This window comes from Podarcis melisellensis, assembly GCF_964234715.1.
Source record: "Podarcis melisellensis genome assembly, chromosome: 6".
Taxonomy (NCBI): Eukaryota; Metazoa; Chordata; class Lepidosauria; order Squamata; family Lacertidae; genus Podarcis; species Podarcis melisellensis.
The window spans coordinates 48,054,467-48,078,294 of NC_138538.1; the positions used below are offsets into that span (position 1 = coordinate 48,054,467).

Consider the following 23,828-nt stretch of genomic DNA (forward strand, 5'->3'; position numbering starts at 1 on the left):
ATCACTGAGTGCACTGAACTCAGCCACAATAACCAGCCTCCAGAGCTTTCCACACCTTCTTCAAGCTGGGGGAAGATGTTTAAGCAACTCCTCCCATTGGGCTGTTTCAGATCAGGAAGTGTGGGCAGCTAGAGAGACTGCAAAGCACTGGAGAAATATTTAATGGAAAGCAGAAGGAGGAAACACACCACTCTCAGTTACCTCACAAGACAACAATAATGTAAGCTCGGTGCCAAATAGAGATAGGTGAACATGTTAATTTCAATTTCTTTCAGTTTCTCATTTTTTCCAATCTTCAGTAAGAAAGGAAAGAAAGAGTTTGGATTTGATATCCCGCCTTTCACTCCCCTTCAGGAGTCTCAAAGCGGCTAACATTCTCCTTTCCCTTCCTCCCCCACAACAAACACTCTGTGAGGTGAGTGGGGCTGAGAGACTTCAGAGAAGTGTGACTGGCCCAAGGTCACCCAGCAGCTGCATGTGGAGGAGCAGAGACTTGAACCTGGTTCCCCAGATTACAAGACTACCGCTCTTAACCACTACACCACACTGGCTACATTTCCATGTTAGTCTGCAAGTTGTTGTTGTTGTTGTTGTTGTCAGGGCTGTCTTAAGCATATGCAGCACCGGGGTGCAAAGATCCGCCTGGCGCCCCTCCCCAGGTTGCCCAGTCCCAGGCGCACAGGAGGGCGGAGCCAGTTGGCCACCTCAGCGTCTCGCTGGCTCGGTCACCCCCAAACTCGCAGTGCTCCAACCACTGGGTGGGCTCTTCCCCAGACTCGACTCTCGGCCTGACACCCCTGAGAGCCCGGCACCCGGGTACCCCACACCCCTTGCGCCTATGGGTAAGATGGCCCTGGTTGTTCTTGTTGTTTTAAAAAAGTTCTCATGATGAAAATTCACCAGAATTTTCACGAGTATTTATTCTAATATATGCATTTTTGCAAAGCAAATTCCCCCAGTATCATACATTGTTCTATATTGTTTTCACTAACAGAAACATTTCCCTTAGTGTATGCATTTTTGTGCACAATCCTCTGCTGGAGAACCGCACTGCAAAATTGGGAAATGTGCAGGTTTGGAAGGATGGCTGCATTTCAGTTGCCGTTCTCTTTTGGAAAGTGTTAATTAGGCAACTTTACCTTTAAATGTGAACTGAATCAAATTTCTCAAAGAATTGAAATAATTAATGATCCAAGTGATCTCATGTAGAATTAAGCACCAGAGCTAGTATCTTTCTGGTCCTAGTTCAGAAAGTGAGCTGGCTACAAAAAAAAATAAATGCATTTCATTTTGGATACTTGTGCATGGAAATGTTCAGGTTTCTCTCTCGTCATGCAGCTCTTGGATGGTCCCACAGGGAGGCTGTCTATTCTGCCTAGCTAGGGTGGTTCACGCACCGTCTTGTTGCCGTAAGCTTGGAGCTGCAAGTGGGTGCTCATTCCCAAGGAGGCTAGAATTCTGTTCAGTCTTAAGTTGCAGCAAATGTGCTAGACTAGAGTGAATGGAAGGCACCCTCTCTGCCTCTCAGCTCCACTCTTCCTTGCTGCCAGGGGCTACAATTCAAAACAGATGTTCTGTGTTGACAGGAGACCAAACAACCTTCCTGTGTCCTAGAATGAAAACACATGGATGTGAAATCAGGGTGTTCAGGATGATTAGACTAAGTTGGATGGAAACTGAATTTGCTTGTGAGGGAAGAGAAAATGCAAGCACACTGTTGACATCAATCACATGAGCACAGTTCTCCTCAAAGGGAAACACTGCTGTTACTGCAACTGAAGAACAGACACTTTCAAAGTTTTTATACCCATACACAGGTTGATGATACAATTTCTCATTTTGACTAGGGGACATACTTTCGTTCAACTTTTTTCTCACAGATGGATGAAACCAAACCAATCCAAAAACCCATCAGAGGACACTTTCTAAAATGGCTTAGGGAGTTTTGTGGGGTGTGGAGCATTGTTGCTGTCATTGTTATTCATTTTTTGAATCTTTATTTTAGATCTGACTTATGTGGAAACCATTTAATGTGTATTTTAAAATGTTTTATTTATTGTCCATGACTACTTTTGTTACGTCTGTAATTATGTGATTTTCCCTTTACATGTTGCTAGCCACTTTGAGCGTGGTTTTAACTTTGGAAAAGCAGCAAACAAATAATATGATTGATTGATACCAGCAAATTCAGGTTGCACAATTAGAGTGGATTTAGTGCTCTTGCACAACAAACCCATTTCAAAAAAGAGAAGTATTTCCAGGAAAATGCACTGCAAAGTGTGAGGTATCAATTGCTTATCATAACTTTATACAATATAATCTTCTCACAATCGAATCAGAATTAATGCTCAATAAACAGATTGCATCGAAGCAATCATGGGAATATTTTGAGTAGTTTTGAATTTTTAGAAACAAATCTACTTAGTTTAATGACAGCATTTTGAGATGAGTGTCATTGAATCAGCCTGAGTTTTCAGGCAGATCCCCCCCATCAGGTGTATTGAGTGATGTTGGCTTCTATATTATGGTCCCCACATGAAAGCCACTTTATGTCCCAAGGCAGTTATCACATAAGGGACCATTTGTGTCTTGTGGTTCATTGTGCAGAGTGGCCACTTTCTCTTCTTCTTCGTTTTAACTGCTTGCTGTGACATACAAAATAATTACTAAGTCTCAAGTGGTGCTACACATGAACACATGTGATAGTGGCCATCCTGAGGACTGATTTAATACAGCCTCCACACTTAAAGTGCAAACTGTGCCCAAGAGTTGTTTCAACATGAGTGCTGATAAAGTGCTGTCAATCAACAGATACCTTGTACAACCCAGCACTCATAACCCACAGACATATCCTGTCCATCTCTCTATCATATCTAGACAGGCATATTCGCTTCCTCTTTTTTCCCTTCCCCCATCTCCTTCTCAACTGCCAAGAATGAGCCTATCGCCACTCCCATGATCATTAATCGTGGGATCCTCCTAAGGTAGCTGTTATCTCTTACAGGTATTTAGGCTGGGATCCTCCCAAGGTGGTACAGTCAAACCTTGGTTCCCGAATGCCTCTGTTATCGTACGTTTTGGCTCCCTAATGCTGAAAACCCGGAAGTAAATGCTCTGGTTTTTGAATGTTTTTCGGAACCTGAACGCTTGGCTTCCACTCAAGTGCAAGAAGCTCTTGCAACCAATTGGAAGCCATGCCTCGATTGTTGAACATTTCAGAAGTCGAACGGTCTTCTGGAACGGATTACATTTGACAACCGAGGTTTGATTGTACACCCATACACTATCTCTTGTAGATGTTTAGGCTGGCAAGCAGACAAGTTACATGATTTAGCAGAATAAGGCTGTTTAGCAAGATAAGGTGAACTGCTGCCTAGGAGAGCGGTGAAGGAGCAATTGTGACAGACCACTATGGCTCAATGCACAATATACATTCTGCTGCGTTTCCTATACACCCTTGCAGTATGAATTTTGTCTGCTTCTTAATACAGAACTGAACTGCCATCACCACAAGTGGTAGGGTGTGCAGCCATGGGTATTCAACTCCCCCTTCTCTGCTTAAATGGCTTTAGGATGTCTCACGCATCAGGCAGTTTACCTGAGCAGGTAAGGACTGTGACAGTGTTTCGGAACCGCTGTTAACAAAGCAGAATCTAAGCACAGCTCCACGTTTTAAGCAGGCACATGCTTACTGCTGGTGTTCCCCACAACAGTTGCATACATAAAGTGTTAGTGACAGATACTCTTCCTTAATGTGTCCTAAGGCTGTACCTAATCAGGGCTCCCAGACCAGTGTATATGGGTGTAGGAGCAAATGTGCCTGTTTTCCAACACTGTGCATTTTCGACAGGAAACCACAGCCTATCTGCAACAAACACAATTGCTGATAATGTACCAATCCACTGTCGTTTGGTGGATGACTTGTAGAACCCACCAGCCATAAGCCACTAGTGTATCCTGTCCAGCTCACTATCATGCTTGTACAGGAACACACACTTCCTCTCTTTTCCTTTCCCCGTCTCTTGCTCAACCAACTTTTGCACAAAGCAATCCTAAAGCAGAAGCTGTTGCTTTGGCTGGGGGTTGGGTGGAAATCCTCCACAGTGGCTGTCTGCCAGGAATGCTTCCACACTGCTGTACGTCTCTGTCAGGAAACCCCCTTGAGCAAAATGTTGCCCTTAATCCTTAGAAATGCCTCTCCTGTCCAACATGGCCAAGGAAATATGGTAAGGCTACACCGAAAGCAAGTTGGAGGCAGATTAATGGCAGTCAAAAGGCCATTTCTGATTTAAATGCCCAATGTGTTCAGGGACAGACGTTTTCTAGTGATCACATGGGCTCCTCTATATAAAAAAGTTATGTGTAGATTAACATTGCAGTATAATATCATAAATAGGATCTGTCGGGTTCTGTTCCTGGATTTAGCTCTGGAAAACTTTAACGGGTGATTAAGCACGCTATAATGGAACTCCTTGCGGGCACTGACAATATCATTTTCAAAAATGTATCAGAAAGCACACGTTTGAATTTTACCAAATTGCTTCTGCCACTATGCCCCAGCTGAGGCAATAAGAAAACAACATTGTTTCCTACTCAGTCCCCCCTTTCTCTCTCTCTAATATTATCAAATGTCTTTTTTTTTAAAAAAAAAAAAAGGTTTTATTTATACTTTTCAAGTTTATACATTTCATTAGTTTCATTAGTTTTACAATCAATTTAACATATCAGAATTTGACTTCCTTCCCCCTCTTTCTGCGGTTAAATTTATTTTTAAAAATATCTTCTGAATATCCAAATTCATTTAACTTGCTCATTTAATTATCTATTATAAATATATACTCCTATGAAACTGCAGGTTGTTACAATAATCCTGCTAATGTTTTTATCTGTTTGCAATTTATCTGTAAATATTAAATAAACCATTTTTTATAAAAAGTTTGTTATCTTGATTTCTTATTCTTTCACCATTTCTGCATATTCCATAAGTTTTTGTATCCATTCTTCCTTTACTGGGACTTCTGCTTCTTTCCGCTTTGGGACAAGTTTCCTACTCAGTCTCAGCTATGCAGAGCATGCCATCAACAGCCTCAGAAACAATCCTGACATCATAATTAAAGAAGCCAAAAAAGGGGAGGGGCTGTTATAAGCAAGTTGAACTACATATGAGTGTCTGAGAAGTAACTCTCCAACAGTACATCTTATAGTCCCCTTGTCCTCATACCCAGATGAGGAGTACCAGAAGGACCTACATAACTTGATGGAGGAATTTCCTGCAGATGTGCAGGGCTAAGTCTGCATAGATAAGATACATCCCTGGAAACTCAGTGAAGGGTCTTCTATCTGTTACTGAAAGTGCACAAGGCAATCCCAGATGCCCTACAGTTTGGGGCATCAGTACTATCACAGCTGGGGTATCTGGGTGTGTAGACTTTATTCTCTGATCAAATGCCATCAATACTCCTAGAGTGAGATCCTAGCCCTACTTGTGAGCTTTGCATAGATAAATGTTTGACCACTGTGAGAACAAGATGCTGGACTAGATGTGACTTTGATCTCATCCAGCCAGGCTTCTTAGGTTCTTAGGAAAGTGTATTTGCTGGATGTGCCCCCAGCTGCAATCTTATATACAGTGGTACCATGGTAGTCTAATGGCTTGACTCCCAAACAAATCGGCTCCCAAACGCCGCAAACCTGGAAGTTAGTGTTCCGGTTTGCAAATGTTTTTTGGAAGCCAAATGTCTGATGTAGCATCCGTGGCTTCCAATTGAGTGCAGGAGGCTCCTGCAGCCAATTGGAAGCTGTGCCTTGGTTTCTGAACCATTTCGAGAGTCAAACAGACTCCTGGAATAGATTAAATTCAAGAACCAAGGTATCACTGTACTCTTATGTCACATTGCGATGAGTGGGACTTACTGTTGTGTAACCATGCATATGATTGCACCCGATTCTCTGTTTCCAATATAGAACTTCTACCTCAACACAAAGTGTGAATCTACATGACTTGCCCACTCTATCAGCACTATAATTTTCCATCATTTCAATGAGAAAACATTCTGAGCACAATAGCCAGAACACAATAAAACATAAAATTAATAGTGAATACAAGAAAATCAGGAAGCAATTAATGCCAAATGGTTACCTTCAGAGCACCCTATGATAGAAATATTCACAAAAGCTTGGCAGGGATCAATATAAAATTGATGTATGAATGGGGGTGGGGAGTAATAAACTTACCTACCTCTCCAGAAAAATGCCCATTTAAGGCAATACGATTAATTTGGGAGATTAGTAGTACTGGTGCCATGCCAGAAAAATGATAGGGTATCTTTCATGCAATCTTTCAGGATATTTTTTTAACCCTTTTACTTCTGAAAAATAAACCAGTGCTTCTGGTCAAGGCTTGACACTGTTGAAGCAATTCTAGCATGAGTATTCACAATATTCTCTAATACCAGCCCAAGTAGTTCCTAATTTACTATAACAATGAAGAGATAAGTCAGATATATATATATGCATAAAAGAAAGGAAGGGCTATTAATGATCCAAGTTTAAAGCGCTGGCACAAAGGCAGCATTACTATAAAGGTTTTTATTAGGAGAAATCTGGAAAGAGTGAAATTTGAGCAAGAGATCAGTTCATCGTTGTTGCTTAAACTGAATTTCTATTGGACCTTGTGCATGGCCTATATCTGCCTGCATTGAAGTGGTTTGGCAATGCAAGGAAGACCCCGTCAATGCTGAATTCCCCCATGCCACATTTAGAGAGGCATGTCCACTAAGGAGAAGGGAGCACTGTAACATCACCCTCAGTCTGCCTTCAGTAAGGAAGAGGGGGAATTAGTTGCCTCTGCCTGCATTTGACTTCTGGCTTCACCTACTGTTTTTGGCCCAAGCAGTCCCAATAGCCAACAGCCACAACTGCATACCAGTGGTGAAGGCTGGTCCATCAAGGCAAATGGGACAGTGCTCCACTAACCAACCTCAGTCTGCCCTTAGCCAGACTCTACCTGTCTGCCTTTTTACTTGCATCCTATCCGGGGGAGGGGCACTACCTGTCCATTTCTTCCTTCTTAGCACCAGTGTTGGCAATATAGAACTCAGTAGGGGCAAAACTAGAATTGGCACTACCTGTCATTGGCTCTGGCTCAAAATTACTGTTGGGCTACCTGTGTTCTGCCCTGCTAGCCTCAATGGGCACCAGGTACCACTGCATAGCTCCTTGTTTCTCTCAATATGAAGAGATATTGGGTCATACTACTGCTTCTGTTGTTAACAACTTTAACAGAGCTAACAGTACAGACTTCAATAAAGAGTCACTGGGGGTTGGGGGGCTAAAAAGTGTTTAAAGAGTGGGAATGAATTTTAGCACTTCATTCACGATCCCAATATATTTTAGACTGCTATGCAATCTTTTGACAAATTGTGGTATGGATTTTTTTTAATTAAAAAATATAATTATCAACAGCTTCTAGGAAAGGAAGGAACTTCTGCCATCTTTCCGGTTCAATGAGTGCTCAATTGCCTAGGGCTGCCTGTTCTGCCACTTTCCTCAACTTTTGTCCATTAGTCTCAGAACACTAGAAGAAAGTGGCCAATGATTGCATTAATGGGTCTCTCATTATTTATTAAAACTCGGCACCACCAGTCGTCATTTGACTGAGCTGGGATTGGTACAATTAGGCAGAATTACTCTGGTAAGATGAGACATTTCAATAGATTTTACAGTTCTGTTTCTGGAGGCTCTTGTTACTATTATCTGAGGTCAGGTCACCAGCCGCAGATGGAAAAGCACATTTGGAAAAGCAACAGGGAAATTCCTACATGGTTTCTGCCCTCTGCTGGTCAGTGCCAACGAAAATACATGGTTGTTCCAATACTGTACATGTATTAGACATATCATAATGCATTTGTCTACTCCAGTCATCCAGTCATAGACTCCTGAAGGGCAAGGGTTGTAGGAGGAACCCCAGCCAGATGGAGCAGCTTGTGACGTATGCTCAGGACGACCCAGGATTGAATCTAGGTTATTACCTCAAATTAGGAAAAGTGGTTAGGTCCTTTCAACAATCAGGCATACCTGACCCAATCAGGAGTGCTGCATGGATCAAAAGCCTGGCTCCTGCATGGACCAATCTGTCGGGAAATCCAAGCCCTTCTCATGAGAAACTGGCAGCAATCCCAGGCACCCGGCTTGATTCCCTGTTGACCTCCCTGGCTGCATTCCCCAGCAAGCGCAGGCTAGGTCTCGATCGGCGATTCTTCTCAAACGTGAGAAGAACACACCCCCTCTTCCCCTGGCAGGGAAAAGAGATAGACAGAAACGTATTTACATGCTTTTATTTCTGTCTTTGCAGCGTTACAAAAAACATGACTGCTCTCTCCAAACTCCAGCAGTGTTGAAACAAACACTTCCTGTACTTCCTGTACAGCTCATATTACACTCTGAGCTAATTCCAGTGCTTCGCACTGTGAAATGACTGTCCCTCTGTTTCCCACGAACAGTCCCAACATTCCCATCATGTTTACTTTTCAAGCTAAGACTTTGCAGCAGCATTGCTTCAATATCGTAACACAATCAACCTTTTTGGCCCACTGCTGGCAACCCATGTGACCACCCCTTCCTATTTTACCTGATGGGCTGAGCAGATCTCATTGTCCTCTCCCCTCATCATCCCAGCCTCTCTTCTTACCTGATGGGCTGAGCAGATCTTATTGACCTCTCCCCTCATCATCCCAGCCTCTCTTCTTCACCAACTGACTGCATCCTACATTCTGCAAGGCTTGCCCCATCACATACCAGGGAACCTGCATTGGATAGAGCATACATTGGATATGGTGGCTGTCCCATGATGCAGAGGCAGCATATCTCCACACCTGGCATGATGTAAGTAAAGGATTGCTCAGTAATCTTTTGTTAAAGCACTTGGACTTTACCAACGGTTTTCTGACTGCTGAAGTACACCAGACTTGCTAATGTTGCCCCTGATAGTATTCTCTGCTCTTTCCATGTCTCAATACCTGTGGGACGGCTCCTCTCAGAAAGACCTACCACAACAAAAACAACACAACGTGACACTGGACTGAAAATATATTTTAATGTGATTTTGACAAAGGATATCTTAGATAAATATTTTTTATAATACTAATTTGCAATTGTATAAAACGTTGCATTATTACCTTCCTTGTGAATGTAAAGAAACTTACTCTAGAAGCATTTTAGTGATAAAATTTTGCATCTCTCAAGACTTTAGGTACATTTGAATGCTAAACTTAAAAAGAAAAAAAGGGGGCAAGCAAAATGGTTGAGACTTTGACAGATCCAGCATAGTATTCAGTAATGCTGTATACAGTAATACTGTATTCAGAAGTGATGCTGAAAAACAGTTTACAGCTGATGACAATCTGGTCTAAATCCCATTAAGATCAAAGCTAGTTGTGTATGCTTTTCTGCTATGTCATCCTTCTCCAAACCCAGTAAAGCTGCTCAAAATAGAAGTTAATGGAGGCTCTGTCAATGTGATTTGAAAATAGATTCATGCTAACCATTAATTCGTTTCTATGACACCCAGTCTAACTGAGTATGTTCTTCTGCCTGTCTCCCACACAGATTCGTAAATCTTTATCCACATGAAAGTAACCTATATTGAAATATGAAGTTATTGGCTCTATTGTCTAAGATTAATACATATCGGACTAATTCAGTGTAATATTTCAGTGTAAACTTTGTAGCCCAATTCACTATACAGCTAAGCTAAACATACTTGCATTTAGCCCCCAAAGGACATTTACATCCAATTTCTACATTGGGTGAAATTTCTATGTTTGGACGGAAATTTCTCATGTATTTCACTTGGATGTTTCCCCTCCATATGAGCAGATCGGTATAACCAGTAAACAGAACATTGATGGACAAAATCCACCCAGGCAAAAGCATTTGATGAGGGCATAGTGTCTCAGGAGGCACAAGGGACCAGGACCTCTCCCATAACACCAGTAGTAGAGACTCCCATTACGGTCCCTGTCAATCCTGCAGTCCCTCCTGTTCCTCCATCTGCAGGCAGGGGGACTAAAATGCATAGCAAACACATGGCTAGGGGGCATAACAGGAGGTGCAATATGTCCCCATCACTATCACCCTCACCCACCACCTCTTCCCATTCATCTGCCAGGGGGCAGAAGAAGGGGTCACACTAAGAAGTGTGAATACACTACCAAGAGCAGACATGGCCAGAAGCTTAATCTAGTCTGGAAGTAAAAAATAGCATGGATAGCTGATGCTAGGTCCACCTTTTCTGAGAGGCTGCAACTTGTGAATCTACTGAAATGATAAAAGGTACCCTGGCAACTGTCTCCACCTGGGCATGCAGGGAAAGCATTGGGTTGAAGAGTATGCATTGGGTTGAAGAGCATTTCTTTTTTGAATGTTATTTTGCTTATGCAGTTTATGTAATTTCCCTCCCACATACACAATTTCATATGCATTTTTGGATAGGAGAACTGGAGCACAAAATATGAAGAAGTGGCAATTAGAAAGAATAATAAGAAATTCAAATAATTGGAATGCTTTAAATCTTTTAAAATCATGCAAGTTGGTGGTAATCGCCACATCTTGTGACAATGAATTCTAGAAATTAATTTGGTATTGTGTGAAGTACTTCCTTCTGTATTTTGAGGAAGACCATCTCGGAGCCTGATGCAACTGAACTCTCCCTCTCCTCAACCTGGGCTATCTACTACCACATGCCCTGTGGAAAGGATCCTGGTAAAGTATTATATTCCAAAATTATTGCTGTGGTTTTATTAAAGTATCTCTGTTACTTGTATGCCATCTTAGAAGGGTTTGTATCCTCAAAGATGGGGGGTACATATACACACACATATAGTGTGCCCTTAACTACTGCTAATCAGTTTCATTAGATTATCCCTGGTTCTGGTATTACGGGAGATTTTGTTCACCATCTCCACACTTCACATAATTTCCTAAATCTCCCTCATACCCACTCCCTTTCCCCCCTTAAACAACCCCCTACCCAGTGTCCTGGCCATTCCTCCTAGCAAAATTGCTCTAACTCCCTTATCATTTTTTCCAGCTGTTTTTTTGAGATGAAGCAACCAGAACTGTACATGTGCTGGCAGCATAGATTTATATAAGAGCATTATGATACTGGCAGAAATAGCTTTTTCTAGGTAAACTGTTCCTTTTGTCTTTTCACAGATTATCATGATTGAGATCATCACTGGGCAGAACATGACTCTCAAGCTATCCATCTGTCAGGAAATTTTCCTATGCAAATCTCATTGAAATGAACCAAATCTTGTAAGAAATTATTGTCACTATGGTAGAACTCTTCCACACCTCCCACTAATTTCAGTGCAGCTTGTGTATTGAGACTGAGCTCAATGAGACTTGCTCCCGGATGTTATTAACACTTTCGGGGCTTGCTCCTGAGTATACACAGATAGAAAACATTTAAGATGAAATGAACTTTCATAGACAGCGAGTTTTAATACAACAAATACATTATGCACAATGTATTTTTTTAATCAATTAAAAAAAGGCTCAAGACAGTAAACTGTATAATTTATTCACCTGTTTTTGCTTCTTTTTCTGCTTTAAAACCTTTACTAAAGAGAGAGCCCACTAGCCTGAATTAGAACTAGGACATGAATTTAAAGCTGAATAAACATGAATTCTGTTTGAATACTTTTTGGATGAAATCTTTAAAAAGCCAAGTAGAAAGGGGAGGATTATTTTAAAAATTTATATAAAATCCCTGACTCTACCTAATTACTATTAACAGCTTCCACTGTATTCAGGATGTAAGGAGTGTTTTATGTACGGTCAGATACAAAAGATTACAGGGCACCTGCATCTTTAATACTTGTGTACAAGAGGGAGAAGCTACACCCTTAATCCCTGACCTCCTTTGCATCTGGCCATCCTAACAAGACAATTTTATCTATGTCCCACTGTGTTCAGTGGGACTTATTGCAGGCAATAATCACGTGACTCTTCCCCAGGCATCTTAAAGATGCATCGAAGTGTTAGGATTTGTTGCATTTCCAGGGTAGGGTGGTATTTATACAGATTTATGAATCCATACACAGTATATGTTTTTGTATCGGGTTTCCCCTGCTACAAATAATGTCAAATGGTGAGACTATGAGAAGTTAGTAAATCTGCTAGAAAATATTTTGATACTCCTCTTTGGGTACCATCTAATACAGTTACTTGGGGGAAAGTTCCACTAAACTCAATGGGGCTTACTTCTAAGTATACATATATAAGACCACATTGTAGATTATGTGGCTTCTGCTTGAACGGTACAATTGCTCCTGAAAACTAGGGTCATTACCTGCCAATATTGTGTATATTGCATGGATGGATAATTCCTGCCCAACTTCAAATGTGGTCTTCAGTGATCTCTGCTCCGCCTATGCATCTCAGGAGGTGCATTTTATTACAGAGCAAGCAGCCCTCCACTTCCCAGGAATTGCATGTGGGGGTAATGAACCTCCACTACTGACCAGGGCCGGCCCACCTTGGGCGGCAGGATCCACAGGAGCAGCAGATCCCGATGTAGATCTTTATCCCCCTCTTGTTCCTGATGTGGACTTTCACTCAGTCATTCTTCTTCCCTGGCAGGGAGGATGCTATTTTGTGGTTCACCTCGGGTGTCCAAATATCTTGGGCTGCTCCTGCTACTGGCACACCGGGGCTTGTGAAAACTGTACCATTGGAATACCTGAATCAGTTACTGCACGAAGCAGCCTATTTAAAATGTTCAGCGAAAAAAAGAAAAGGGGGGCTGCAGCTGTCGCTAGGACTGCATGGAGGTTTAGGATCTGGGTAGCACAGAAGTTGCAGAACTTGTGGTGGGCTTTAGGACCTAAGCAATTTTTATTCGTTTATTATTTCGAAGTACTGAACGTATATTCATCTTACGGTGTTTTTACTTTATTTAATGTCTTTTATACTACTTCAGAGCCAAGGCAAAGATGTTTTTATGGACGTTTTATCACTGCGGGACTCTGGGCGGTGCTCCGCATTTCTGCAGCAGAGGCAAGGCGAGTTCTGAGGGACGAAGGCCGGTGACGATGGAGGAAACGCTGTGTGCAGGAAACGCCAGGCTCCGAGCTTTTCCCAGCGGAACCACCAACGCCGCCTTGCCTTCGCGCCTCAGCCAAATCAAATGAGCAAGGCCGCGCCTCATCTTTAGCGACAATCGTCGACAGACCAATGAGCGGACGGCTACTGAATCCCAGCCGCCAGTTGAAACGGTCGAGTTGGGCATCGCCAACATCCAATCAAATCAAAGTTGAAGCGCGAGACCTCCCCGCCCCGCCCGGTCCCACGCTAATAGGAACAGGGAGAGACAGGAGCCCGGATTCGAAGAAAATGGCCAATGAATGCTTGGGCGACTCGGGCTGTGACGGAGGGAGAAATAAAGACGACTGACAGGATTTTTGTCCAACCCAATCCCAGCTCCTGCTCGTAGCCTCTCCATAGCCGGCCTATAGTGTGACTCTCCTGCTGCCGCCGTTCAGCGGAGCTCACGGACCTTCGGAGTGACGGGCGCCTCGTCTAATAGGATGATGAGCGCTAGTTAAGAAGGAGGGTTTCCGCTTCCGGGGCTCTGGGCCGATTTTTCCCTTCCCCTCGCCTCACACTGACAGACTTTCTGTGCAATGAGAATGGCGGACCTCGGTTAAGTCGTCCAATGGATGCGAAGTGGGCGGAGTTGCCGTGTGCAGGAGGGTTCCAAGATGGCGGCGGGTGCGTGAGGCGCGATACTCGGCGCGCGATTCCCTCTTGCTGGCGCTCGCCGCCATGAAGGGCAAGGAGCGTTCCCCTGCCAAGGCCAAACGGTCCCGGGGCGGCGAGGACTCCTCTTCGGCGCGGAGCGAGCGGAGCAGCAAGAAGCCAAGCAACGGCGGCGGGAAGTCGGCGAGCGGCGGCTCGGGCGAAGGTGGCGGCGGCAGCAGTCGGCGGAGCCTTCACTTGGAAAAGGCCAGCCGGGCCAGCAGCCGCGAGTATGACTCCGCCACGGTGGGCAGCTCCGGGGGTGGCGGAAGCAGCAGCCGCCACGGCTACAGCAACAGTAGCAGCAGCAGCAAGAACGCGGAGTCGTCCTCGCGGGGCAGCCGCGGCGGCGGCGGCGATTCCCGGGCGCCCCCCTCCGACTCCGGCAGCAGCAGTGAGTACAAGACGCTGAAGATCAGCGAGCTGGGCTCTGCGCTGAGCGACGAGGCGATCGAGGACGGGCTCTTCCACGAGTTCAAGCGCTTCGGGGACGTAAGTGTCAAAATCAGCCGCCTGCCGCCCGGCACCGGCGCTGGCGACGAGCGGGTGGCCTTCGTCAATTTCCGGCGCCCCGAGGACGCCCGGGCTGCCAAGCATGCTCGCGGCCGCCTGGTTCTCTACGACCGGCCGCTGAAGATCGAGGCTGTCTACGTGGGGAGCAGCAGCGGAGGGGGGAGCGGCCGGCGTCGCGCCAGCCGTTCTCCTGCCCTTTTGGACAAGGAATCTCCCTACGGAGCCGCAGCGGTGGGTGTAGCAGGTGCGGCACCTGCAGCCATCAGGCACCCCTCCACTGGGGCTACTCAGAGGGCGCTTTCTCCTGCTGGTGGAGCTGGCTTGGGATACAGAGACTTCAGGCTGCAGCAGCTTGCCCTGGGCCGCCTTCCTCCGCCACCGCCACCTCTGCCTAGGGAGTTGGAAAGAGAACGAGATTATGGGGGCTTCTATGACCGTGTGAGGCCCGCTTACAGTCTGGATCGAGTTGCCGGAGTGGCGGCAGCTGCATTTCGTGGGGTTGGGGGCACTGGAACAGCCAGTGAGGAAGAGATTAGCCCCGAAGATGACCAGAGAGCCAATCGTACCCTATTCCTCGGCAATCTGGACATATCGGTGACTGAATCCGATCTACGCCGAGGTTTTGACCGCTTTGGGGTAATCACTGAGGTGGACATCAAGAGGCCATCCCGAGGTCAAACTAGCACCTATGGATTTCTCAAGTTTGAAAACTTGGACATGGCCCACCGGGCTAAACTTGCTATGTCCGGTAAAGTGTTGCTGCGTAACCCTATCAAAATTGGCTATGGTAAGGCCACCCCAACCACACGACTTTGGGTGGGTGGTTTGGGGCCTTGGGTACCATTGGCTGCTCTTGCCAGGGAGTTTGACCGTTTTGGCACTATTCGCACCATTGACTATCGTAAAGGTGACTCATGGGCTTACATCCAGTATGAGAGCTTGGATGCTGCACAAGCTGCTTGTAGCCACATGCGTGGTTTTCCTTTGGGTGGGCCAGACCGCCGTCTCCGGGTGGACTTTGCTGACACTGAGCATCGTTATCAGCAACCTTATTTGCAGACATTGCCACTTCCACCCCCTCCTCACTATGATCTGGTAGCAGAGACATCTGCCTTTGGGGCACATCGTGGAGCCCCATCGGATCCACTCCGAGGTGCTCGGGATAGGACTCCACCCCTAGTGTATGGCGATCGTGACAGAGATCTCTATCCTGAGACAGAGTGGGTGCCTCCCCCACCTCCAGTTCGGGACAGGGGGAGCAGAGCAACTGTTTATGATACACTAGAAAGTTTGGAACGCCGACGAGATGGTTGGTCTCTAGAAAGAACTCGTGGGGAAAGGGAGTTAGTCATAAGCAGTAGGGATCTACCCAGGAAGCGAAGGCTAGTGGAAGATGGGGGGCGGCATTTGGACCGTTCGCCGGACAGTGAACGATCATCTTCATCTCGCAAGCGTCACTGTCCTGCTGCAGCCTCTCCACAAGATCGTAGTCCTGAGCCAAGTCTGGGCAGAGACCGCTATAGTAGCGATGCAGAACGACCAACCTCTCGCTTGCTGTTGCTGGAGCGCCCTTCACCCATCCGAGAGCCACGCAGGGGTAGTTTGGAGCGAAGCCAGAGTGAGAAGCGTGACCGCAAAAGCTCTGAGAGGGAAAGAAAGCATCGCACACTTACCACTGCTACAACCCAAGAATGCAAGAGTCCAGCTAAAAAGGATGAGCATGCATCCGAAGGCAGCAGTGGTGGAGGATCTCGGCTTAAACCTCCACCTCAAAAGCAACAGCAGCAGGATGGAACCTCAAAGTCTGGGTCATCCCCCAAACTGTGCCTGGCCTGGCAAGGAATGCTTCTATTGAAGAACAGCAACTTTCCGTCTAACATGCACCTACTTCAAGGGGATCTGAGTGTGGCCAGCAGTCTCCTGGTGGAAGGAGCAACTGGTGGCAAAGTGGCCCAGCTAAAGATCACACAGCGCCTCCGTTTGGACCAGCCCAAGCTGGATGAAGTTACCCGTCGTATCAAAGTGGCAGGGCCCAATGGATATGCTATTCTTCTGGCTGTGCCTGGTACCACAGACAACCGTGCCTCATCTGGGGCTGGTGAAGCTAACACCACCTCTACACAGCGGCCGCTCAGAAACCTGGTGTCCTATCTTAAACAAAAACAGGCAGCTGGGGTGATAAGCCTCCCAGTAGGGGGCAATAAAGACAAAGAAAACAGCGGGGTCTTGCATGCTTTCCCACCCTGTGATTTTTCTCAGCAGTTCCTGGATTCTACAGCCAAGGCCCTGGCTAAATCAGAGGATGACTATTTGGTCATGATCATTGTCCGTGGTGCATCTTAAAGCCCTAATACTTTCTATGCTCTCTCCTGCTGCTTCACACAGCCCCCCTCCCCTCTGTTCCAGTGTCTGCCAGGTGCTATGCGATGAGCCTTAGCCACTTCCCCAAGTATAATTTTTAATTAGATATGTAGTTAATCTTACCTCCCCTCAGTTTTCTATAAACTCTCTAGAAGGCAGACTTGTTAGCTGTTCTTTAGTATGGTTAGGCTACCATGACTGTCTTGCTGATGTGCAGGTAGCAGGAATGGAAGGTCTGCTTCAACTAAAATATGAATCCCAGAACAAGCGTATTTCTTTCTCCCCTCCCCCTTTTTTAAAAAAATACCCTTTAACTTCTCGTCCTCTTTCATTTCATAACTTTAAAGTAGACATAAAAACTTCCCTACATTTACAAATCTAAATGGCCAGATTTAAAGCATTTGTGGCTCATACAGAATCACATGCCTAAAGCAAATGCCCATTGTGAGCCCTATGGTTAAGTGAAGGCCTTGGGCTTGTAGCCTTGAAATCAAAATAATCCCTCCATCAAGAACCCAAAAATAACATCTGAGTTTGAATTGATTCAGGATTGACGTCCCCAAGGCAGATGATACTTTATCTTTTGTGGTACACTAGGCTTCTTTCACTGGGTATTAGTTTTGTTGCCAAGTTCATAGAAGTGCATGCCCACAAAGGATGTGTACACAGGTGTAGTTGTGATACATGATAAAGAACCAAGAGCATTGCTATAATCCATGAACATCTTGCGCTTCAGTATGTAAGAAGCAGGTGCTTTTAAGACAACTGTGATTACTTGCATTTTTGATATTGCCCTTTGCTAATTGTGGTAGGGACAGTGAATTCCAAAATGTAACTTGGAAATATAATTTTCTGAGATGGCACTTAACTTTTGTAAAAAGTTCTGCCACATAACCATTTCAATATCATTTTATAGCCATGAAAATAGAAGTGAATGCTACCTGGTAGTTACTTTCAGGTAAAAAATGGGCATTATGCAAGGTTTTATAGTCTGGATTGCACTGTTTTAATCTTGACATTTTTGCAGTCTTGTATTTCCAAGTGTTGGGGAAGCAGTTCAGTTTATTCAAAGAACATAATTTGTTTTTTTGGGAAATGAGGTTTTTTAAACTCCACAAAAACATCCTGATATAGGTAGGGGGGAAGTAGTTCAGACATGTGGCTTCATTTTTCTAATCTTTTCATTCAAACATTTTATTAACCCTCTAAGACATTGTACCAGCCTCTGAGTAATGAAGAGTGCTGTTTTCCACTCGGTGTAAAATGGTTTTGCCCAGGTATAAAGATTTACATTCTTTGAAATGTGGCTTGGTGAAAGCAACATGTTGCTCATTGTAAGATTAAATTGAGAAGCATGTTAAAGTCACTTTTTAAAGTGAAGCCTCATTTCTGAAATCAGTCAATCCTTTCACTTTTTCAGAAAAACAGCTTTAGCACCCTAAAACCCATTGATGAGTAATTGCAAGTTTCAAATAACCACCAGCACACACTGAAAATGTCTGCTGTCCTGTAATAAAGGAAGAAAACTTTGAACTGTGGGCTGAAGAGCCCTTCAATGTGCATGCAAAATCTAGCCACTTTCCTTACTATTAATGAGAATTGTGTAGGGAGTTGTTTTCATATATTCTCTGCTTCCAGACGAAGTCTCAGTAGGATAGGCCTATGTTGCCAGTTAGTGCATAACATGACTGTTGCTGAGTTATCCATGTTATTGCACTTGTCAAGCAATGGTGGCATATAGAGTGGATTCTCTTACGGTTTTTGTAACAGAGCTTGATCTCTACATTTAGACTTCTGAGTCATTTATGGAAGGCCACCTATGTAACCCTTCAAAACCTTTATACTTGTGAACAATAGTACCCATTCTCCAATATGCAGTGCTCTTTTGAGAAAAGCCCTACAGAACTTGAATTTGCAATAAATTGTATGAATAGTCTTGCTTACAAGCAAGCCACTGATAACTGGTGTCAGAAAAACTCAACACCATGGGGTTTCCTCTTTGAAAATGGAAACAAATTATGTTCATTGCTGCTGATCTTCATGACTTGAAGTATGTTAAGGTTATGTGAAATGGGCAATTTCAATTTCCTAATTCTTACTTAGATTTTTTTATTATTATTTAGTAAAAAATCTGGTTCATTTGTTAGCTAGAAAAGGAAACCTAGCATTTTAGGAGCCCTTTGTAGGGTAAAACAATTGACAAGCAACATTAAATGTCACAGCACTTAGTTAAAACCGCCATAAAATCTAAATACAAGTTTGGGGGGCTGTATTTACTTTTGAGTGTGCATAGCAGAGCAATTATCCTTTTGAGCCATCTGGGTAAGAGTTCAGCACTAGCAAATGTTGCATTTAATGCCACTTTTATACACAACAGATTAGAGTTATTTTCTCTGTGTATGGCATTATGGAGCTTCAGTATGAGCGTAGCACACTTGATTGGTGCATATATTCACAACTGTTTTCATTCATTACAGTGTATTGCGTTAGAATGGAGAATTATCTTTTTCTGATACATCATTTAATTGCCACTTTTTGTTGCTTAGGGGGAAAAAACTTTTAAGTGGCATATTGCCATTGATACTTTTTTTTTTACAATTGGAAACTTTAAAAAGCGGTTTGGCTGTTAGCCAGTGACTGCATGCTTGAAAGTTCAGCATAAAGACTGCTGTTGGCTGGCAACATGGCATGAATTTAAGGCTACCTCATTATTGTGAGATCCACTTCTGTGTTCTGTAGAATGGCTTCCTACATGGGCGGTCCAAATGGGAGCAATTGAAGTGGAGGCAAGATTATAGCATTTTTAAAGCAATCTTCAGTGTGGATCACTTCCCTAGGAGTATAATAGGCAAAAGAAATAACTTATTTGGGTGTCTTAAGCAGCTGGAGCCTGGCCATGATTTAGAGTGAAAAGGTGCATGGAAAAACCTCCTGGAATTAGATGGTTAAATGGAAAAGCTAGAGGTTACCACAAAAGTGTATTCAGGAACTATACTTGGGGGGCACTTGATAAAATTTGAATACTAATTAGAAGTGAAGAAATCAATTAAAAATAAGATGTGTAGTCATTTACCTTGGCTTCCATTTATTTTGTGTAGATAAGAATAGACACTCCAGATGTGTCATGGAATGTAAACATTTCCAGTTGTATTTGACCAAACTGCAATACTTTAGAAAAACTGGGGGGGGTGGAATTGTGCAGATGTAATTTGGTGGAATTTGATGTATATCATTGGCTTCCCCTCCCTCCTGCAACTAGTGGGCTTGCTGCTAGTAATATGCAGTAAAGTGAGAAAATACACATACAAACAGAACAGTTAACTTTCATGTTCTTGTTTGAGTTGCCTTTTTGAAAAAGCAAAATTGTGTGAATTGATTTTCCTCCTGGGTTTTTACCTTTTTTACCAGTTCAGTTGAATAACTTCAAACTGTATTTTACGTTTTAAAACCCCTGGGCTATTCATTGTGCATCTATATATAGATGTTAATTCATTTCAAAAGTTTTGTGCCAGTGAAGGGTGATTGGTGCTTTCAGACTTTCCCTAGAATATTCAAGAAAAGCCTTGTAGTTCTATAAGTTATCTGTTAATGTAGGGAGAGGACAACTCTGTTGTAAACACTTGTACTGAATAACCTCTTCTTTCCTCCTGAAAGCAAGGCTGGTGAACTGCCGAAGACAACAAGGGATTCCAAGCTCTAATGGACCTTTGCGAAGAAAAGCTTTGGCTTGTGTGGAATTTACATGGGCCTCGTGGAAGAAAGCTTATCTGTTTAGTATTTGTGCATTTTACTAAAATGGCAGCTTAAAAAAAGTTGTGTATCTGCTATTGTGATGCCAATGCCCGTGTTTTAAGTGGAAAATTGACCTCTTTGCTTTGTGCTGTGTACACAAGATTTCTGCAAAAGTAAAGGAAAAAAAACCTTTTTATGGCTCACACAGCTTAAACTAGCTGTCACTCAAAACATGCGCTCACAGTCGAGCTAATTTTGTTTCATTCTAAATAAATTGTTTCTTTTGAGGAAAGTGGTTTTTCTGCCTGGAAATGAATTGACAACAAACCTTTGACCCCTTTGTTTGCAGCTGTGGGGGTATTTTGCTGCTGCTGCCACTGCCGCCGCTCTTCCTCCTCCTCGATCTGATAGTTGTGGGTCTCAGACAAGAAGCAGGGAGACCTACGCATTGATGTTGACCATCCTGTTGTATCAGATCTGAAGAATCTAGTCTGTTGTGTTGCTGTGTCCCATTGTTTACAGTGAATGGGGATCAATGGCTGCTATCTCCTCATCTTTACGAGGAAATGGTGCTGTTGCTGGCATGCAAGAAGCAGGGAAAGCATCTTTAAGTCTCAGAACAGTGTACAAATCTGGGACTTCATTGATTTTGAAGAGCTGGAGTTCCTGAATTTTAAGTTCTTGATTTGTTTTGTTCACCTAACTTGTTTGGCCTTAGTTCTGATTTTAGTTTGAAGAAAGTTTGAAATTGCTTTGCATCTTGCGCATAGAAACCTTTCCACCAAATTGAAAAAAAGAAAAAGTAACTCAAAAAAATTTAAGTGATAGCGCGTTTCCAGACAGCTTGAAAGAGCTCCTCCGCATCCAGGGGCTTTTCACCAGAGTTGTGCAGTCCTGGGTGTAGTTCTGAATGGATGAAGAGTTCCTGAGAGCTAGAATGCTGTCATTAAAACCTGTACCATTGGTATTGGTGCTCTTGACCAGTTTTGAAGCAAATTGTCTACACACCTTGGATGTGCATGCAACCTTGATCGTTTCCTAGGTACCACTGCAAACTTGTAGTTTGTAGTACAGATGATGAGAGGAGGAAAAAAAGTGGTGACACTTTGAAAAATGTGTCCCTGCATTTGGGGACCTTGAGCTTTGGAAAGCTGTTCCCACTGTGCAGGAGTACAACTCTTTGCTGCAGGAGACTTCGGGGCACAGTTGACGTCACACCACCAGAGGTCAAGAGGAAGCGAACAGTGCTGCACCTGCACCGTGGCTGCAGAAACCGCATATGTTTGCCATACTGTCTTAGAATTAACTAGTTGCCATTTGACATGCAGATGGAAGACATCTTGAAACACAAGCTTGCTCTGGTTGCCTTGAAATGTTTAACCTATTGTGGATAAAGAACACTAGCACTGTCCTGTATTCACGCAGGATGATTGCTAGGCAGCAGGTGCTTATCAACACACGGATGCAACGATTGTGTTCCACAAATTATGTGTTCCCAAGGCAAACTGCTGTTTAAAACACTTAAACAGGTAAGGGATTTTAAGAGGTCAAACTAAATTGTAATTCTAGGGAGCTGGGTTTACTGCTTTTAGGCTTTTCTCATTATATTATAGCCTTCTAAGTCCTTAGGTAACTGGTATATCTCTTACTAACTCGCTTTTATCCAAAGTGCAATGACTTCCAGGATGGCTGAGTACTAATTCCAACTTGTCATTTAATGTCACTTTTAGTTGATTTCTGATTTCCTTTTTTAAAATCTGCAAATAGTTGAGCGGTCAAGCCTATTGGATGGTATCCAACTTAGTAGTACTGAGAATAGATCCATTTAAATCAATGGACTTAAGTTAATCATGACTGACTTAAGTCTGTTGATTTCAGTGAGCCTACCAAGTATGACTAGTTGGATACCACCCATTGTTCCTAGTAATAAATGCGGATAATTCTGTTGGGTAAATTAAAGTAGTGGCTCAAAGGGCTGCTTCACACATGGCTTTCTATATGGTCCAGGACATCACTTTTCTGTATTAAAATCAATTCAGTCATGTGAAAATGCACACTTGGTGTTGTATGCATACCTAGAAACATAAGCAGATGCTCATCATTTGATCATGCCTTTTCCTGCATGGAATATATATAGGAAGGTCATTGAATGTGAAGAGATAGTCATACTTAGATTTTAAGTGATTCAGATATTGTGAGATATTTAATTCTGGCAAGTGATACAACAGATTTGCTTGAGTAATGATGGAGCATATTAGAACACAGCTTGGTATCAAGAGGCCCAGTTTAAATTTTTGTCACAACTGTCTGGGTTTTGGCAAGTAATTTGAATTTCCCCTCAATTGTCTTTTAAGTACTGCAAGAAAACAGACCTTTTAAATAAAGAAATGGAAAGAGGTGGTTACACATCCCTTATCGAAATCTGAGTGATTAAGACCATCATCGGCACAATCCTGTGCATGACTCCTTGGAAGTAAATCCTGTAAAGTTCAGTGGAACTTACTTCCAAGTAAGTGTGTGTAGGATTGCAGTCTACTCCGATGGTGCGAATGCCACAGCTGATTTAGATGTTCACACTTGAAATGCAGTCTGCTGTATTTGCAGTATTCTTTTAATGATTTTTTCTTAGAGGATCATTCAGTTGAATTGAGTTGATTCACTTTGAATTAAAACTACACAGTTGTTTGTACTTTCCCTCTTATTGTTTACCCCAGTATCTTTTAATTGCAGTTAATTTGTGATGCTGGGGGATGCTCTAATGGCTGCTCCATAATAGTGAGTTATTTTTTCACAGGATTGGTCAGCCCCTCTGGATTGGTTAGAGGGACATCTTTGTCTGAAAGGTAAACTGTACATTTTTCTTAACATACTGAATTCCTGCTGCTTAAGTTGGCTTGGGCTATGGCATATAAGAATATGAAAAAATGGATTTAACTCTGTAAGCATACCAAGCAGACAGAAAAGTATTTAAATACTGAACCTGCTTCTTTATAACTATGCATTCTATGGTAAGAATATTTTTGAAGTTCTTTGCTTATCTTGAACTGCACACCGAGTTTGCCATTCAGTATATTAAGAGCGTGATCCAGCAAAAGTTAAGCCTCATTAATAGACTTTCATTAAGGGGGAGTGAAGAGCATACGTATTTTTTCTCAGAAATCAATGGGACTGAAAAGTGCTTAGCCATTGCTCTTTAGCATTAGTTAATTTTCATAAGAAAATGATTACAAACAGGAAAATATTTAAAAATAATGTACAACCAATTTAAAAAATATAACTGACACAATTGAAAGTAGATCAGTGTTTAAAGTTCTATTTCTTCAAGCTAAGCATTTCATTATAAAATGTATATAAGATACACCAAACAATATAAAATATTTCTGCACCTCAATAAGAGATGGTTTGTAGTTGTATACAAA

At 43.1% G+C, this 23,828-nt stretch overlaps 1 protein-coding gene and 1 long non-coding RNA gene across 5 annotated transcripts; one reads left to right on the forward strand and one right to left on the reverse strand.

The window, feature by feature from the left end:
- Positions 1-1,282: 1,282 nt before the first annotated feature.
- On the reverse strand, positions 1,283-12,855 carry LOC309372528. 4 transcript variants are annotated; one of them, XR_014169544.1, is made up of 5 exons: positions 11,590-12,855; positions 8,717-9,044; positions 8,630-8,656; positions 6,239-6,368; positions 1,283-1,610 (listed from the first exon to the last, which is right to left on the reverse strand). It is a non-coding gene; the product is annotated as an uncharacterized lncRNA (long non-coding RNA). The 4 variants fall into 4 exon arrangements; XR_014169545.1 differs by having other exon boundaries at positions 6,235-6,368; XR_014169543.1 differs by lacking the exon at positions 6,239-6,368.
- A 96-nt stretch (positions 12,856-12,951) lies between these two features.
- On the forward strand, positions 12,952-20,701 carry RBM15 (RNA binding motif protein 15). Its single transcript, XM_081916157.1, has one exon. It carries the CDS (start codon positions 13,831-13,833, stop codon positions 16,657-16,659), a length of 2,829 nt encoding a protein of 942 aa, XP_081772283.1. The 5' UTR covers positions 12,952-13,830; the 3' UTR covers positions 16,660-20,701.
- Positions 20,702-23,828: the final 3,127 nt, after the last annotated feature.